The 19,195-nt window shown below is 41.2% G+C and overlaps 2 protein-coding genes across 2 annotated transcripts in view; one reads left to right on the top strand and one right to left on the bottom strand.

Annotated features, from left to right (window-relative positions):
- LOC103657337 (zinc finger protein 91-like) overlaps window positions 1–19,195 on the top strand; it is a 686,132-nt gene that overhangs the window by 278,104 nt on the left and 388,833 nt on the right. The window lies entirely within an intron of this gene.
- LOC103672902 (zinc finger protein OZF-like) lies at window positions 1,197–4,358 on the bottom strand. The gene is made up of 2 exons (XM_040633067.1): window positions 3,797–4,358; window positions 1,197–3,620 (listed from the first exon to the last, which is right to left on the bottom strand). The coding sequence occupies exons 1-2, from the start codon at window positions 4,356–4,358 to the stop codon at window positions 2,593–2,595; spliced, it is 1,590 nt and encodes a 529-aa protein (XP_040489001.1). The 3' UTR covers window positions 1,197–2,592.

Below are 19,195 nucleotides of genomic sequence, written 5' to 3'. Positions count from 1 at the left end.
AATGAACTTTGCCATGTTTTACTACTCTCTCTGGTTAAAGTTTACGTTGACTGATGGAAGCGTGGCTATCCTGCTTTCTTTTGGATTCTCTTTGCATAGGATATCTTTCTCCACACCTGCACTTTCAGTCTGACTGTGTTCTTACAGCTGAAGTGAGGGCGCCTGGGTGCCTCAGTCGATTAAGTGTCTGCCTTCGGATAAGGTCATGATCCAGGAGTCCCCGGATTGAGTCCCATATTGGGCTCCAAGCTCATCAGGGAGTCTGCTTCTCCCTCTGACCCTGGCCCCTCTCAGACTCTACCGTTTTCTCTGTTCTCTTTCTCAATGGAAAAAAAATAGTTTTAAAAAAATGACGTGAGTCTCTTGATGACTGTGTACCGTTGGGTCTTGTAATTCTTTCCATTCAGGCAATCTGTATCTTTGGCTTAGAGAACTTAGTCCCTTTATAGGTAAAGCAAGGAACAACACAAGTATGAAGTTACTGCTATCGTTCTTTTGTTTTCTGGCTGTTTCGAATTACTTGACTCTTTCTTATTCATTGGCTATCTTTGTGATATGGTGATTTTCTGAAAGGGTATACTTAGATTATTCTCTCCCTCCCCATTCTGTATCTACTACTACATTTTTCATTTTCTGAGTACCATGAGGCTTAAAGAAGACATCATCTAGGAGTCTATTTTAACTTCTTACCAGCTTCATTTTGCATACTAAAATATTTTCATAACTCCGGCAACTCTTTAAAAAAGTGGCTGTAAAACCGTATCTAATTTTCCAGAAGAGAGAGCACTTCTCTGATATGTATGATGATTTCTTCATTTCCACGACATCAATTCATACTTTCCCACGATTACTATTATGAACATGAATCACAGTTGACTGGACTGCCATCTCTTTTCCCTAAAGACCAATTAGTAACTCATTTAATTTGTAATAGTCACAAACTGTTTTAGTTCTAATAAACGGAGAATGACGTTGTGAACACCCACTTCATGATGACCTATTCAATGTCAGAAGCACAAATAGAATATCCATTTAGATTTCTTTCATATACTGTATGTTCTATTGTCCTTCATCTTCCATGCAAGAGAGATGTGCACGGATCCCACCTAAGGAAGAAGGGCATCTCTTATCCTTGACGCAACAATCACCTACATACTTTCACACACCCACCAGGAATAAGTGAATTTTCTGAAGAGTTGAGAGTAGAAACTCAAGTGATATTGAAAGTCACAAATCTCATATATAGTCAATGGAAACAATGCACACTGAAATTACACCCATACAAATACCCCTCCCTTCCATCTGTTGAAGCAGAATAGCATACACATTGTCTAACTGACTAACCTTGTATTATTCATTGTGAGGTGATATCTGAAGTGAGTAACTCACGTACTGCTTTCTACTGTGAATTCTCTGACATACATTGGACATTTGATGTTCAATTAAATACGTTTCTATGTTTCTACATAGTCTATCCTTCAAGTCACTTTTCTTCTCTGACCTCTCTGATGATGATTTCTAAAATAAGACAACGTCTTTCCTCATTCATTATCATTATACATTTTGAACCAAGACTGCATTTTTGATACAAAAAAAGGATTGAATTCCACTAAAAGGCTTTGCCGCTTTCTTGACGTGTTACAGTTTAGCTCCTGTATGATTAACGATGAGATTCAGCAAGTTATGACTTCCAGCTAGAGGTCTGTCACATTCTTTCATTTGTAGTATTTTTCCTCAGTATGAACGCTATGATGCTGATGTGGAGTTAGGGCTCAACAGTCCTTCCAAATTCTCTCACAGTCTTCAAATTTGTAAGACGAGCCCCACTATGAATTCTGTAATGTTCGGTAAGGCACGATTTCTGCTTAAAGGCCTTGCCACATTCTACACATTTGTAAGTTTTCTCTCCAGTAAGAATTCTGTGATGTTGAGTAAGGTATGAGCGCTAGTTAAAGGACTTGCCACATTCTTTACATTTATACATTTTCTCTCGAGTATGAGCATTTATATGCTGAGTAAGTTTTGGGAGCTGGTTAAAGGTTTTGCTACATTCATTACATTTGTAAGGTGTCTCTCCAGTATGAATTGTCTCACGGATGATAACGTGTGATTTGTGCTGAAAGGCTTTGCCACATTCTTTACATTGGAGAGATTTCTCTCCAGTATGAATTCTGTGATGTGTAGTGAGGTTTGTTTTGTGGGAAAAGGCCTTGCCACTTTCTTTACATTTATATATTTTCACTGGACTATGAGTATTTATATGCTGAGTAAGGTTTGGGAGCTCATTAAAGACCTTGCCACATTCTTTACATTTGTAAGGTTTCTCTCCAGTATGGATTCTATGATGTTAACTAAGGCATGAGTGCCTGTTAAAGGCCTAGAAGCATTCTTTACATTTGTAAGGTTTCTATCCACTATGAATTCTGTGATGGTTAATAACATTTAATCTCTCGAAAAAGGCCTTCTCACATTCATTACATTTTTAAGGTTTCTCAACAGGATGAATTCTGTGATGTCTAGTGAGGTTGGTTTTGTGGAAAAAGGCCTTGCTGCATTCTTTATATTTATACATTTTCTCTCGACTATGAGTATTTATATGCTGAGTAAGGTTTGGGAAGTGGTTAAAGATTTTGCCACATTCTTTTCTTTGTAAGGTGTCTGTCCAGTGTGATTTCTCTCATGGCTGTTAAAGTATGATTTGTCCCGAAAGGCTTTGCCACATTCTTTACATTTGTAAGGTTTCTCTCCAGTATGAGTTCTCTCATGGCTTTTAAGGTTTCCTTTATGCTTAAGGGCCTTCCCACATTCTCTACATTTGTAAGGTTTCTCTGGAGTATGAGTTCTGTGATGTGCCCTGAGGCTTGATCTGTAGGAAAAGGCCTTGCCACATTCCTTACATTTATACATTTTCTCTCGAGTATGACTATTTATATGCTGAGTAAGGTTTGGGAGCTGTTTAAAGGTTTTGCCACATTCTTTACATTTGTAAGGTGTCTCTCCAGTATGAATTCTGTGATGGTTAATAACATTTAATCTCTCGAAAAAGGCCTTCTCACATTCTTTACATTTGTAAGGTTTCTCTCCAGTATGAATTCTGTGATGTGTAGTGAGGCTATATTTGTAGGAAAAGGCCTTGCCACATTCCTCACATTTATACATTTTCTCTCGAGTATGACTATTTATATGCTGACTAAGGTTTGAGAGCTGTTTAAAGGCTTTGCCACATATTTTACATTTGTAAGGTGTCTCTCCAGTATGAATTCTCTCATGCATGGTAACGTGTGATTTGTAGTGAAAGGCTTTGCCACATTCTTTACATTTGTAAGGTTTCTCTCCAGTATGAATTCTGTGATGTCTAGTGAGGTCTGTTTTGTGGGAAAAGGCCTTGCCACATTCTTTACATTTGTAAGGTTTCTCTCCTGTATGAATTCTGTGATGTGTACTGAGGTTTGCTTTGTGGAAAAAGGCCTTGCCACATTCTTTACATTTATACAATTTCTCTCGAGAATGAGTATTTATATGGTGAGTAAGGTGTGAGAGCTGTTTAAAGGTTTTGCCACATTCTGTACATTTGTAAGGTGTCTCTCCAGTATGAATCCTCTCATGGCTTTTAAGGTTTCCTTTATTTAAAAGGCCTTGCCGCATTCTTTACATTTATAAATTTTGTCTCGAGTATGAGTATTTATATGCTGAGTAAGGTGAGGGAGCTGTTTAAAGGTTTTGCCACATTCTTTACATTTGTAAGGTTTCTCTCCACTACAGATTGTCTTATGTATACGTATTCTTGATGACTCACTAGACACGTTCAAAGGCTTATCATATCCGTATGGTTTCTTTCCCACATGAATTCTCTGATGATCGCTCACGCTGGAGGACTGGTTAAAATCTCTTTCACATTCGTTACCTTGATAAGGGTTCTCCCTAATATGCATAGTGTGATGTATAACATTGGATCTTCTATCAATGATTTCCTCACACTTAATACGTTCAAAATAGTTCTCTTGAAAATGGGTCCTCAGATCGTTATTAACATTTGAGCCTTGATCAAACGTTTTCTCACACTCACTGCCTTGAGCAACTCTGTCTCCATTGAAAATGCTTCGATAATTTTGTAGGGTTGAGTCCTCAGTGAAGGACGTCTCAAGTGGATCCCACCTAGCAGTTGTTTCTTCATTTTGAAATCTCTGAAGTTTAGAAATATTTGACTGGAAGGCCAATCCAGTCCTCTCTTCAACACTGTTCAAATCATTATTTTCAGCATGGACTAGGTAACTTTCCAGATTTTCCACATTCTCTTTCCACGCATATGTGCTTTTGAGAAGTTGACTAGAGCTTTTGCTTACACACACACCCTCCATTGCAGAAAGAGTGGACTTCAAAAGGAAGGGTTTACAAAATGTTTCATATCCCTCACCATCTTGGGCAGTAAGAGTCTTGTTATGGGCAGTACTCTCAATTTGGACATATCCGTTACAATCATGATCCCAGTCTATTGTTAAGTGTAAATTCTCAAGGACGCTATGTTGATAACGACCCACTGACACATTTTGAAATGAAGCTTCTTTGCACGGCTCTGGCTGGAAGCTCAGGCTGCCATGTGAAGATACCACTGAAAGATTGAATAACAGAAAAGTCAAGTCATTCCATGCTGCTACCTTCAGACGAATACACTGATGCCATCTAACATACAACCATAAAATCAATCAGAGAGCGTCAGCAAGACAGCTGAGAAGGAATCATCAGGACTTCATTTCTCCATGGACACATAAACTTGCACACAACATACTGACCACATTGCTAAACAGATGATTCTGTAGTACTGTCATGATATAACACAAATCCTCTCCTCTCCCTCAAATAATCAGGAAAAACCATTATGAGCCCACAAGCAGAAGAAGGTGGAATTTGTTTAAAGAGTTATTGGAGAGAGACAGACAGACAGACAGACAGAGGGAGAGCATGAGAGGGAGGATGCCCAAAGAAGAGGGCAAGCACATTCTCATCAGAGCAGGGAGCCAATACAGAATTCAATCCCACGACCCTGAGATCATGACCTGAGCAGAAGTCAAAGACTTAACTGACCGAGCCATCCGGGCCAGGGGAAGGAAGGAAATTTAAGGATGAAACAGAAATGAACAAAATAGAATTTAGCAAAAATAGGGAAATATCAACAATAGGCAGATTTGGTTTTCAGAAAAAAACAAAAATCAAAATTGAAAGACCTATAAGGAAATTAAGTAAGAATGAAAAGGAAGACCAACTAAAATCGGAAGCCTTGAAAGCAGACACAGTATCACTGATACCAGAGATATAAAATAGGATGCCAAGAAACAGATACCAAAAACTACCAAAAACATAACAAACCAGGACTCCATCCTGAAGAAATATTTTTAAAAACCTCCACTGATCGATAACTACTCAGGAGATGGAAAAGTAATTTTTAAAAAGGCCCAACAAAGAAAACTCGCGGGCCAGAAGACTTCACTGGATAATTCATACAAATATATAATGAGAAACTACTTCAAATCTTCTCAAACATTTCTGAGCAGCAAAGAGAAGGGAGCTGCTGAGAACACTGTCTGTGACACCAGCACTACCAGGTTATGGAAGCCAAAGCAGAGCTGCTACAAGGAAAGGCTGCAAGCTACCACCAGTGAGGAAGATTCTGGCAAAGTCGACAATAAAATACAGCCAACTGAATCAAAAGCACACTCCAGCATTTTACAACATAAACAAGTGAGGATTCTTCTGGGAATTCAAGGGTATTTGTATATAGGGAATACTATCAATTTGAGCCTGCATGTTAACAGAATGAGTGTCAAAAATGACACCATCGGGTGCAGGTGGGTGGCTCGGTTGCTTAAGGGTCTGACTCTTGATTTCAGCTCAGGTCATGATCTCGAGGTCGAGGGATGGAGCCCGCGTTGGGCTCCATGATCAGTGGGGAATCTGAGATTCTCTCTCCCACTGTCCCTCCCCTTCTTTGGGAGCTCTCTCTCTTCCTCTCTCTAAAGGAAATAAAGGCATGTTTTTAAAAATAGCACGATTGAGGCGCTTGGGTGGCTCATTCAGTGAAGCGTCTGCCTTTGGGATCATGAGCTGAGACAAAGGCACATACTTCACTTACTCAGCTGCCCCATATGCCCCTCCACTGTTTTTTTTTTCTGAACATGACACCACAGGGAAATAGAAAAAGAAGAAACCTAGCCGAAAATCACTAGGAGGAAATTTCAAACCGAAATCAGAAATAAACAGACACCAAGGGGCGCCTGGGTGGCACAGCGGTTAGGCGTCTGCGTTCGGCTCAGGGCGTGATCCCAGCGTTATGGGTTCGAGCCCCACATCAGTTTCCTCCATTATGAGCCTGCTTCTTCCTCTCCCACTGCCCCTGCTTGTGTTCCCTCTCTCGCTGGCTGTCTCTATCTCTGTCAAAAAAATAAATAAAATCTTAAAAAAAAAAAAAAAGAAATAAACAGACACCAAAATAAACAGTCATATTGAAGGCAATGCCAACTTTTACAAAATAACAAACAAAACTGGCAAGGCTTTAACGACATTACCTAAGAAGAAAAGACTCAAAATCCAAAATGAGAAATGGGAAAAAAAAATGAGACAACACGTAACCACAGAAATGTATACTATGATAACAGATTACTATAAACAGTTATATACAATAATTTAGATAAATTGGGAAAGAAAGATAATTCCTAAATAGCAGGAGTTACCAAGTCTGAAATACGAACCTCGTACTATGAAATAGCAATTCTTCTTAGACCAATTACAAAAATAAAAGTTGAATTTGGAATAAATGTCCCCCTAGTATAGAAAAGGCCAAGACTACATGCCTTCATTGGTCCGTTTGAACAAATACTTAAAAAGGCAAACAAACGTCAGAAATAGCGGAATAGAGGGAACACAACCATAATGATTCTATGAGGCCAGCGCAGGTACCAGGATAAAGACGATACTACAACAAAAATGTCTACTTTGTCTGATAAAAGAATTGTTACTCTAGCTTTCTCTGGACACCCATTTTCATCTCCTCTTTTTTAATCTGCAGGTGTCTTTAGGTTTAAAATTAGACTTTTGTGATCTGCGAATCTCAGTCAATTCAGCATTTAACGTTGGCTCAGGTCACGATCTTGGGATCCTGGGACTGAGCCCTGAATCAGGCTCCCCACCTCTCATGGAGTCTGTTTGTCCCTCCCCATCAAACCCTCACTCCACTTATGCTCTGTCTCTCGCCTCTCAAAAAAATAAAATAAAAAATAAAATAAAAATGATGCTTATTTGCAGAATACAGATGGCTCTACTTTTTTTTAAATGCATTCAGACACCTTATATGTCTTGAGTGACTGAAAATGTACTATACACTCCAAAGTAATTATTCAGAGACGTGTTTACTGCCATTCTAGTTCTTGTTTTGTCACTGTTTCTGGAGATTTTCTCTGATGCTTTCTTGTCCGTATCACTTTTGCTGTCTCACCTGCACTCAAGATTCTGCTTTACTATTTCTTGAATGTTTGGTTCATTGGTCAGGTTAATTCCACCCCTCCAGGGTGAATTTCACCAGCCACTCTTCTGCGGCAACTTTTTCTTTTCCTTCCTCCTCCTGCCATGTCTAACATATTCTTGGAAACAGCTCCCTCTGTGACAAGGAGTGCAGGGACAATCTGCTTGTGGCTGCAAGGCTAGATTTCTTACCTTGGACTCCAGTCAATGCACAGCCTTCAAAAATATCAAGTGTTCCCTCTACCTTACTTGTTCCCACTGTTTCACGGTACAGGCGCTCTTCTGTGTTTAACTCAGGCTGCCTCCTAAAATCTGACTTTGCCTAATAGGATCATGGACATAAAAATCCATTGTACTTACCAGTATTCCCCAAAGAAACCCCTTATAGAGAGAAGACATAATGAGCAGGTGGCCATTATCAAATACACTTTAACGGTGAGAGAGGAGAGAGAGCCCTCTGCAGGGGAAACATCTTAAGAAGCTCTCAGAGAAATGCCTCTTCTTCAGGTGTCTTCTGGGGGCTCAGCCTGTGACGACTCCAGCATTCACTTCTAAATGCTGGGTTCCTCCTGGGAACTCTCACCTCTCTCCCATGTCCTCTCCTTTCTCTAGTATTGGGTTACAGATTACTTCACTTTCCTAAGTTTATATCCTACCATGAACACATAGGATTCCCTTGATGTGTAGAGTTGGTTGGCTTTCGTTTAAATGCAACTTCTTAAAAAGTAGTGGAAGTGATACACGTTTAGGCATATCTGTATCTAATTTCCATTCGTTTCTATTAAACTACACCTGACATTCAATGTTACATTAGTTCAGGTGTACCACACAGTCATTGGACTACTCTCTAGGTTCTCCTATGCTCACCCCAACTGTAGCTAGCAGCCGTCACCCTAGGACACGATCACAACTCCACCGACCATCTTTGCTACGCTGTACCCATTATCCCCATGACGAATTAATTCCCTAACTGGAAGGCTGTACTTCCCATTCCCCTTTACCCATCTTGCCCATCCTCCAACCCATTCCACTCTGGAAAACAGCAGCTGGAAAACAGTATTTATGGGTCTATTTTTGCTTTTTGGTTGTTGTTCACTGCCACATTTGAGACAATGGGAAGAGACCTAGAAAAGGTATTGTGCTAGGTGAGACAAGTTGGACAGAGAAAGACATACCATATGATGTCACTTTTAAGTACAATCTAAAAAACGAAACAAATGAACAAACAAAAGCACAAAATGACCCATAAATACCTAGTTTGTTTTGACTAAGGCCCATGGATAGTCTCAAAAAGGCCAAGAATCCCTCGATTCCACACATTTTATAAAGTAACGAGTTGGCCTGTAACAACCTTGCAATGCTGCTTGGAGACAGAGGACTCCCCGGTCACAGTCCGCAGGACCTCGTGGCTCATGACACAACAAACACCATGAGCTTCTTCGTCACACTGATGTCACGTGCCCGCTGCGCAGCCCAAATCCTACACGCAGATGCCGCACCTGCGGTCAGTCTGTATCACAGCTTTGCGACACTGTGCGTACGAAACCCAGGGATCGACTAGCCTATCTACCTGAACTTTGCCACAGAAGGAGAGATCTCTACTTCCCTATATGATAAAACAATCTGTGTTCTATCCATGGGCACTATCACTATATTCCAAAGCGTTCTTATACACAAACTTCAATGGAAACACAAGAAGAAAAACGCTCAACGCCTCCATCCATAAAACAAGGAGAAACATAAGCACATAGAAAATCATCTCCCAACAATATTCATCACTCAGATTGACGCTGGTTTGTTCCTGCCTCATTCTCCCATGTGTAAAACACCTTGTCAAATACTCCTTCACCTGACCCAAGATGTCAGAGAAAATCTATTCACTTTACATCATGAAACACTGTTAAAGACTATGATCTGCAGATGCAATAGACAAGAAGACCGTGAGCTGTAACAGTCACTTGTGAAGGTCCCCATACCTCTTGCATTTGAACAGGTAAAAAAAAAAAAATCTGAATACCAATGAGAATCTCCCTTCAATTTCTGTTGTGAGCTTTCGAAGGGAGAGGGGTGAAGAAACAACTGAGCAAAAGCATACACCTTATATACATCTGAAACGATGAGAGGATTTTACATTTCTTCCCAGGAAGAGTAAACCCCGGATGTAGGGGAATCATGGCACATTACAGTAAAAGGGCTGAGGATTGGGAAACACATAGGAATTAGGGCAGGGGTGTTCAGGAACTGTCAACAGGGAATATAAACTACAGCCACGTCAACATAAAGGAGGCAGGAGGTTGAGTCAAATGAAACCGAAGTGTCACACTGACAAAAGTACTTTGGGTGGCTCTGAACTGAGGTGAAGATGGAGAGGAAATGTTGTCTCATGAATACACCTGACCTACTGCTTGTGCCTCTACTGGATGGAGATCAAGGAACCGCGGGTGTAGCTCAGGAGCTCACAACGTGATTTCAAGGAATAACAACAATGCTCGATACACCAAATGTATAATTTTCTTCTGACATTCACAGCAGTATCCATAATAGGTTTTCTTTTAGGATGTTCTGCTGCTCATTCGGCAGTGACATACAGAGGAAATTGAGAAACTCGTGGACTTGGAAGCTTTGACTTGACCTCCTTCCAAGCAGCATACATATGGCTAATCTTAATGGTCTAGAAGAAACCCAAGACCCCCAATGCACTACAAGGGACACACCCCTGGCCACTCTGTAAAGATACCAAAGAAGTCGACACCCAAAATCATGACAGAAATCTCGTCACCCAAAAGTCGTCACTCTTGGTGGGACTCCTTAGGAGACAATGACCGATGGGTTGACCATACTCATGTTTGGCAGTAAAATCTGTAGAACTTAACCTAAGCCCAGGGAAGTAAAGGGAGAGAGATCATGGTAAAGACAGCCATCAGTTTGCCAAGATTCCAGCTACACTCTATGACAATTACATTATCGCTACTGCCAAGCCCTGAGAAAGCATTCCGCTGTGGGAATAAGGGAATCATCATTCACGGAGCACCTGGATGGCTAGTCGGTACTCTGTGTGACACCTGAGGTTTACTTTTAAGGTTAATCCCCCTGTTAATTACAGAGATTACTTAAAAACAAAATCTTGAACAAGAGAAAACCTCAGTCACTACACAAACCACAGAAGACATTCTTTAATACATTTCTCAGCAGAAGTGTGAGAGGATTAAGGGTGTTATTAGAAAAACAGAAAGGAGTGTATTTCTGTGGTCTTGGTATAAAAGACTATTTCTAAAAATGGTACAAACCACGAACCATGGGATGTCTGGGTGGCTCAGTCGGTGAAGTATCTACCTTCAGTTCATGTCATGATCCTAAGGGGCGAGATCGAGACCCGAATGGGGATCCTCGCTCCGTAGTGAGCCTGCTTCTCCCTCTGCCTACTGTTCCCACGGATTATCCTCTTTCTCACTCTCTTTCCTTCTGTCAAATAAATAAATAAAATCTTAAACAAAAGAATGTTAACAATTTATTTAGAGAAAGAGCGTGTGAGAGCATAGCAATGGAGGGCCAGATGGAGACGGAGACAGAGAAGCCCCAGCAAAAGTCCACTGAGTCCGAGGCCAATGTGGGGCTCTATCCCAAGACCCTGAGATCGTGCCTGAGTGGAAATGAAGACATGGATGCTTCACTGACTAAGCCACCAGGCACAGCTCTGTATCTTACTTTAATGTAAATAATCATTCCCTGAAGACTTACTCCACCCTGATTTCTATCACTCTTATACGACGACCACAAACGGCATCTCCACGTGGACTTTCCTCACACACCATACACCACTGCCTCCTTCATCTTCTATGCGAACTGGCAGGAATGAATTCCCCAGCATACAAGAGCCCCTGTGTCTCTGAGCCAGGAAGAATCACATCACTTTGCAGGCATTCAAGTAATAAAGGCACAGCATGACATCATTTAAGAGTCGAATAGTATCTTCCCTAAGAGTAAAATTTCTCAAATAGGGTCAAAAGAAAAAGTGACACTATTATCCCTTCCCAGACATCCATCCTCCCTCGATCCTTTAGGCATATTAACAAATGCAGCTGACAAATGAAGAACATGGGGTTGAACCGCCTGGGTCCACTTATACATACTTTTTTTTTTTTTTTTTTTTGTGGATACATACTATGCAGTACTGTAAAAATATTTTCTGTTCACTATGATTTCCTTAATACTGACTCTTCTGAAGCTTACATTATTATAAAAACACTTATACAAATACAGACAACATACTAAGAGTGGGATATTAACTGTTTATGTTTTAGGTAAGGCTTCCTCTCAACAACAGGCTACTTCCATGGAAAGTAGGTACAGTTTTACTTTTAGGGAGCCAAAATTGAAAACCAGATTGTCAATTGTGGAAGAGTTGACACTCCTAACGTCTGCATCGTCCAAAGCTAAAATGTAACTGATTTAAGTGTTTGAACCTTGGATTTTTCTCCGTAATAAATATCCTAATTGAGATCATGTCTGCAAAATGAGATGGGCTTACTGCTTCCTGCTGTGAATGGCTGATATTATAGAACTTGCATTCCATTACACAGTTTGCAACTGCTCATATCTGTAATATTTTTATCCTTCACGAAGACATTTTTTTGAAGTATATGTTAAAAATATAGGATTGTCATCAATCATCACATTTCAGGCATTTCTATCCAGTAGGCTTTCACTGAAGCTGAGGAAGAATGTGTTCATGGGAAGACATGGCCAACCTTCTTGACATGTGTACAGCATCTCCACAGGTGTATTATCTCATGTTGAAGAGTTCTGAGTATGAAATAATGGCTTTGCCACATTTTCGACACTTGTAGGGTTTCTGTCACGCTGCACTCTGTCATGTTTAGAACGTTCTAGTTCTGCTAAAGGCTTTGCCGCATTTTTTTCTGTTTTTACATTCCTCAGCCTTCTCACCAAGATGTACTATCTTATGTTGATAAGTTTTGAGTGATAATCAAAGGCTTTGCCACATTGTTTCCATTGTAAGATTTCTTTCCAATATGAAATCTCTGCTGTTGATCAAGTTGTGAAGACGAGTCCAGATGTCGCCAGGGTTACTGCATTTAGACGTCTTCTCCCCAGTGAGGATACCATGACAGTGTGCATGCTAAGACTCGAGCTTGCATCGAAGACAGTCCGCCATGCATTACTAAGTTACTACGATACACTAGTTCTCTGGAAACTGAGTACCCTGAGGCTTATTACACTTGGACCCTTGATTCATGCTTTTCAGACACTCTTTCATTAATACGTCTGTCTCCATTATAAACGCCTCAGTAATTCTGGAAGCTAGAAGGGCCCTTAGAGAGGACTCCCAGTGCAACACATTAAAAAAAATGCTCCACATTATGTATTCTGCATAACTATTGACCAGTGATGATTCCATAAAGAACTTCCCATGTTTATCAAAATCAGAGACATTGGAAAAGGATACATGATGTGTTGGTTGAAGAATAATGAACCTTCTGACAAGGACTTCTCAAATCAATCCCATTTAGAATTCTTGTCTTCCTTTATCGATGTCTCACTTTCAGAGGTGTTCCTGTGCATGACTGATCCAAACTTACATTTAAAATGGTTTCAGTTCTTAAACAGGCCAATTAATTATGAAGAGATTGAGTCAGTGATAAACAACCTTCCAAATAACAAAACTCCAGGCCCGGACGGTTTTCCTGGGGAATTCTACCAAACATTCAAAGAAGAAATAATATCTATTCTCCTAAAGCTATTGCAAAAAAATAGAAACAGAAGGAAAGCTACCAAACTCATTCTATGAGGCCAATATTACCTTGATCCCCAAACCAGGCAAAGACCCCCTCAAAAAGGAGAATTACAGACCGATTTCCCTAATGAATATGGATGCCAAAATCCTCAACAAGATACTTGCTAATAGAATCCAACAGTACATTAAAAGGATTATCCATCACGATCAAGTGGGATTCATACCTGGGATGCAAGCGTGGTTCAATATTCGCAAATCAATCAGCGTGATACATCATATCAACAAGAAAAGACTCAGGAACCATATGATCCTCTCAATCGATGCCGAAAAAGCATTTGACAAAATACAGCATCCTTTCCTGATTAAAACCCTTCAGAGTGTAGGAATAGAGGGTACATTTCTCAATCTCATAAAAGCCATCTATGAAAAGCCTACTGCAAATATTATTCTGAATGGGGAAAAGCTGGAAGCCTTTCCCTTAAGATCAGGAACACGACAAGGATGCTCACTCTCGCCACTATTATTCAGCATAGTACTAGAAGTCCTTGCAACAGCAATCAGACGACAAAAAGGGATCAAAGGTATCCAAATCAGCAAAGAAGATGTCAAAATGTCTCTCTTCACAGATGACATGATACTCTATATGGAAAACCCAAAAGAATCCACTCCGAACTATTAGAAGTTATAGAGCAATTCAGTAATGTGGCGGGATACAAAATCAATGCTCAGAAATCAGTTGCATTTCTATACACGAATAACAAGAATGAAGAAAGAGAAATCAAGGAATCCATACCATTTACAATAGCACCAAAAACCATACGTTACCTTGGAATTAACTTAACCAGAGACGTAAAGGACCTATATTCTAGAAACTATAAATCACTCTTGAAAGACATTGCGGAAGACATAAAAAGATGGAAAAATATTGCATGCTCATGGATCAGAAGAATTAACATAGTAAAATGTCCATGCTACCCAGAGCAATCTACACTTTCAATGCTATCCCGATCAAAATACCGAGGACATTTTTCAAAGAACTGGAACAAATAGTCCTTAAATTTGTATGGAAACAGAAAAGGCCCTGAATCTCCAAGGAACTGCTGAAAAGGAAAAACAAAGCTGGGGGCATCACAATGCCGGATTTCGAGCTGTACTACAAAGCTGTGATCACGAAGACAGCATGGTACTGGCACAAAAACAGACACATAGACCAATGGAACAGAATAGAGAACCCAGAAATGGACCCTCGGCTCTTTGGGCAACTAATCTTTGATAAAGCAGGAAAAAACATCTGGTGGAGAAAAGACAGTTTCTTCAATAAATGGTGCTGGGAAAATTGGGCAGCTACATGCAAAAGAATGAAACTTGACCACTCTCTCACACCATTCACAAAAATAAACTCCAAATGGATGAAAGACCTCGATGTGAGACAGGAATCCATCAAAATTCTAGAGGAGAACATAGGCAGCAACCTCTACGACATCGGCCAAAGCAACCTTTTTCATGACACATCTCCAAAGGCAAGAGAAGCTAAAGATAAAATGAACTTATGGGACTTCATCAAGATTAAAAGTTTCTGCACAGCCAAGGAAACAGTCAAAAAAACTAAGAGGCAGCCCATGGAATGGGAGAAGATGTTTGCAAAGGACACTACAAATAAAGGACTGGTATCCAAGATCTACAAAGAACTTCTCAAACTCAATACACAAGAAACAAATGAACAAATCATAAAATGGGCAGAAGATATGAACACTTTTCCAATGAAGACATACAAATGGCCAACAGACACATGAAAAAATGTTCAAAATCATTAGCCATCAGGGAAATTCAAATCAAAACCACACTGAGATACCACCTTACGCAAGTTAGAATAGCCAAAATAGACAAGGCAAGAAACAACAATTGTTGGAGAGGATGTGGAGAAAGGGGATCCCTCCTACATTGTTGGTGGGAATGCAAGTTGGTACAGCCACTCTGGAAAACAGTGTGGAGGTCCCTTAAAAAGTTAAAAATTGAGCTACCCTATGATCCAGCCATTGCACTACTGGGTGTTTACCCCAAAGATACAGACGTAGTGAAGAGAAGGGCCATATGCACCCCAATGTTCATAGCAGCATTGTCCACAATAGCTAAATCGTGGAAGGAGCCGAGATGCCCTTCAACAGATGACTGGATTAAGAAGCTGTGGTCCATATATACAATGGAATATTACTCAGCCATCAGAAAGAACGAGTTCTCAACATTTGCTGCAACATGGACGGCACTGGAGGAGATAATGCTAAGTGAAATAAGTCAAGCAGAGAAAGACAACAATCATATTGTTTCTCTCATCTATGGAACATAAGAACTAGGATGATTAGTAGGGGAAGAAAGGGATAAAGAAAGGGGGGGTAATCAGAAGGGGGAATGAAACATGAGAGACTATGGACTATGAGAAACAAACTGAGGGCCTCAGAGGGGAGGGGGGTGGGGGACTGGGATAGACCGGCGATGGGTAGTAAGGAGGGCACGTATTGCGTGGTGCACTGGGTGTTATACGCAACTAATGAAGCATCGAACTTTACATCAGAAACCGGGGATGTACTGTATGGTGACTAACATAATAAAAAATCATTAAAAAAAAAAAAGAACATTGCGCAATGGATGAACAGTAATTTCTTCAACTATCGTTCTACTGATGGGCCTTCATTTTGTGTCCATTTTTTTTTTTATTTTTTGCACATATGTTTTTGTATGCTGGTGTTTTATTTCTGTTGGACAGAGTCCCAGGAGTCGGGACTGCTAGGTCAAAGCATATGAGCATTTTAAATTTTAATAGATGTTATCCAGTTGCTTTCCAAAAAGCCTGCAACGCTCAAAACAGTTCCACCAGCGGCGTCTAAGATGACCCTGTTCTCTGCGTGAAATTAAAAGGCCTTTTAATGGCTCAGTATATTTAATGTGGCCATGCTGGGTTTTGTTTCTGCTGCTGAAGAGATGTGGGTGACTCTGAACGGTGTGCCCCGCCCCTGTGACATCTTATAGTCAAGGTGCTGTGACTCATGCCTAAAGCATCCAGCCAAGCCTACACCCATCATGACATCGTGAGTACAGCACCACCTCCCAGGAACCAGTACCCAGTGCCTATTCCTCTTACTCTGTATCTGATCTGAAGATCTTGCCTCTTTCCCTGGAAGCAGAAAAGCAAGGGTGCTCATCTAACTGCAGCATCGGCAGCAAACTGTCTAAACCAGGAGATGGGCAGGTGATTCCGACCGAGACCCCAGCTAGCCTTATTCTTTAGTTCGATAATTTCAAAGATTTGCAGAATATGATTAAATCCTTTGCACCTCAGTCTTTTGAGGGTTAACAGCCATCTAATTCGGCAACTATTGATTGAATGAGAGACTTCTAAGTGCTGGCCAGTGTGATAGATGTCGGGCGTTCAGCCCTTAGGCGCGACTATGACACCCAGGGTTTCTGCGATCCTTGTTCTCACAAGAAGACAGGATCACATCACTGTACTTGGATTTACCCGTAAAACGCGGTTTGACCCTATTAGGACTCATCTTCTCAAGGGCCTTCAAAAATAAGCATAGAGCAAAACAACCGAATTCATCTCTGGACAACATTTCGCTAAGAGCGCAATGGGTCAGCAAACTGACCTGAATCCTGTTTCCAAAGGACTAAGACGGACAGCATCATGTCTTGGCCCTTTGGTTTGGCACCACTGGAAACAGGGACTGCTCCCTGTAGACCCCCTTTCCTTAGCTTGGTTGAGGTCTAATCGACGATATCGTAAGATCTTCAAAGTGGACATCATGGTGGTTCGTTATGGGGACACACTATGAAAGAACTCCTATCACCTAGTGATTAACACACCCATCACCCTACCTATTGATCTGGTGTGTGCGCGTGTGAGAAAAGACTTAAGTTCCACATTCTTAGCAAATTTCAATTATATGCTACAGTGTTATTAACTGTAGTCACCAGGTTTTGCATTAGGTCCTCAGACCTTATTCATCTTACAACTGATGCTTATACCCTTTTTACCAACCTCTCTTTCTCTCTTTCCCTCATCCCCCCGCCCCTGGCAACCACTTCTCTGCTGCATTTCCATGAGCTTGGCTTTTTCTTTTTTTTCGATTCCACATATAAGTGATATCATGCAGTATCTGTCTATCGATGTCTGATTTATTTACTTAGCATAATGCCCCAAGGACCATCCGTTGTCACAAATGTAAAATAGCAGGACTTCCTTCTTTCTCCTGGTTGAACAATACTGCATTGCATACACCACACCTTCTCTATCCATTCATCCGTCGGTGGACATTTAGCTTGTTTCCATATCTTGGCTGTTGTGAATAATGCTGCAGTGAACACGGGAGTGCTGATAGCTCTTCAATATCTTGTTTTCATTTCCTTCAAATATATACCCAGAAGTGGGATTGCTGGATCATATGGTAGTTCTATTTTTACTAGTAGACCTTAAATCACTTTGAAGGGAGGGACTGTAAACCTCTTACTCAAAACGCTACTGTATTCTCAAGAGCTTAGCACAATAACTGGCATAGAAGAGGCCAGCAATAAATATGTCATTGAATGGATGAGGGAATGAATGGATGGATGGGCAAATAGGTGATTGAATGGCTTACCTGTCTGGGAATTTCAAATGCACAGAATTGTGGTCATTTCCCAATTTGGATATTATGGAATCTAGACATTCTTATTACCATTTGGGTTTCTTTGCTTCTTGGGGTTTTGTTGTGGTGGTGGTTTTGGGGTTTCTTTGAGAGAGGCAGGAGAGCAGGGGGAGGGTGGGAAGAGGGGGAGAGAGAGAGAGAGAATCTCAAGCAGGCTTCATGCTCAGCGAGGAGCCTGAGGCCGGGCTCCATCTCACAAACCTGAGTTTGTGACCTGAGATGAAATCAAGATCTTTTTTTTAAAAGATTTTATTTATTTATTTATTTATTTATTTGAGAGAGAGAGAGAGAACAAGTGGGGTGAGGGGTAGGGGAAGAGGGGGAGGCGGACTCCCTGCTGAGCAGGGAGCCCGATGCGGGGCTTGATCCCGGGACCCCAGGATCATGACCTGAGCCGAAGGCAGGTGCTTGGCCCACTGAGCTACCCAGGCTCCCTCCCTGCACCTCTTTATACTCTGTTGAAAGTGAGAGTGGGCAGCAGAGATCCCAATGTATTTAATTCCTAAGACCCCTGACTAAACCGTACTGTTATTCCCTGCCTACCACACTGCGGCTCTTAGAAAACCCTCCTTCTTTCCTATCTGTAATCAACTACTAAGGTCTTCTCCCTTCAGGATATCTGATTTACCCCTTCCTCCCCACCCACTGCCACTACTTTGGACCCTAGCCTCGACGACCTCATGACCAGAAGATTCCAGAACCCTCCAGCTTCCCTGTCCTTCCATCCAGGGTGCAACCACCACCAGACAAGTCTTCCTAAAATGCTACTTTCTTTACTTCTAAATCTTGTCCTGCTCTGGACACCTGTCACGCTTCCTCTGGCCGAGTGTAGCGACCCTGTTCAACCCACCTCACACCTCAGTACTCCTCCCGGGGCTGCCAAGTTCATGCATGACTCCAGCAGTCACCATCCGCTTTATCACCTGCATTCCTTCCTGAGGGTGGTCCACCCACTTTGACGTCCTCATTCTCTCTTTCTCTCCAGTTGTCTAAATGTACCCAGTTCAGGCCCACTTTATGTCCTGTTCTATCAACACTGTCCCCTCATTTCCCAAGACCACCAGGCTCTGTGCCAAAGGCCTTCACATAGTTTCTCCTGGGATCTTCTCCATTACGATATGACGCGGGTCCTGTGAGTAACTCCATTTTATAGAGGAGACTGAACTTCAGAGAGGTTAAGTAAGCAGTCCAGGGTCACACAGCTTAGGAGGGATAAAGCCAGGAATCAAATGTAGGCAGAGCATCT

The sequence above is a fragment of the Ursus maritimus genome, unplaced genomic scaffold (assembly GCF_017311325.1).
Source record: "Ursus maritimus isolate PB19 unplaced genomic scaffold, ASM1731132v1 scaffold_19, whole genome shotgun sequence".
Taxonomy (NCBI): domain Eukaryota; kingdom Metazoa; phylum Chordata; class Mammalia; order Carnivora; family Ursidae; genus Ursus; species Ursus maritimus.
Note: the sequence above shows the minus strand (reverse complement) of the source record. Positions and strands in the feature narration are given on the sequence as shown.

Bases quoted from the DNA above. Each gene is read 5' to 3' on its own strand.
- LOC103672902 (XM_040633067.1), bottom strand. From the start codon at position 4,358: ATGGAGGGTGTGTGTGTAAGCAAAAGCTCTAGTCAACTTCTCAAAAGC. The intron at 3,621-3,796 runs GTGAGTCATCAA...TTTTAAATAAAG, and splicing joins TAAGCCTTTGAACGTGTCTA to GAAACCTTAAAAGCCATGAG.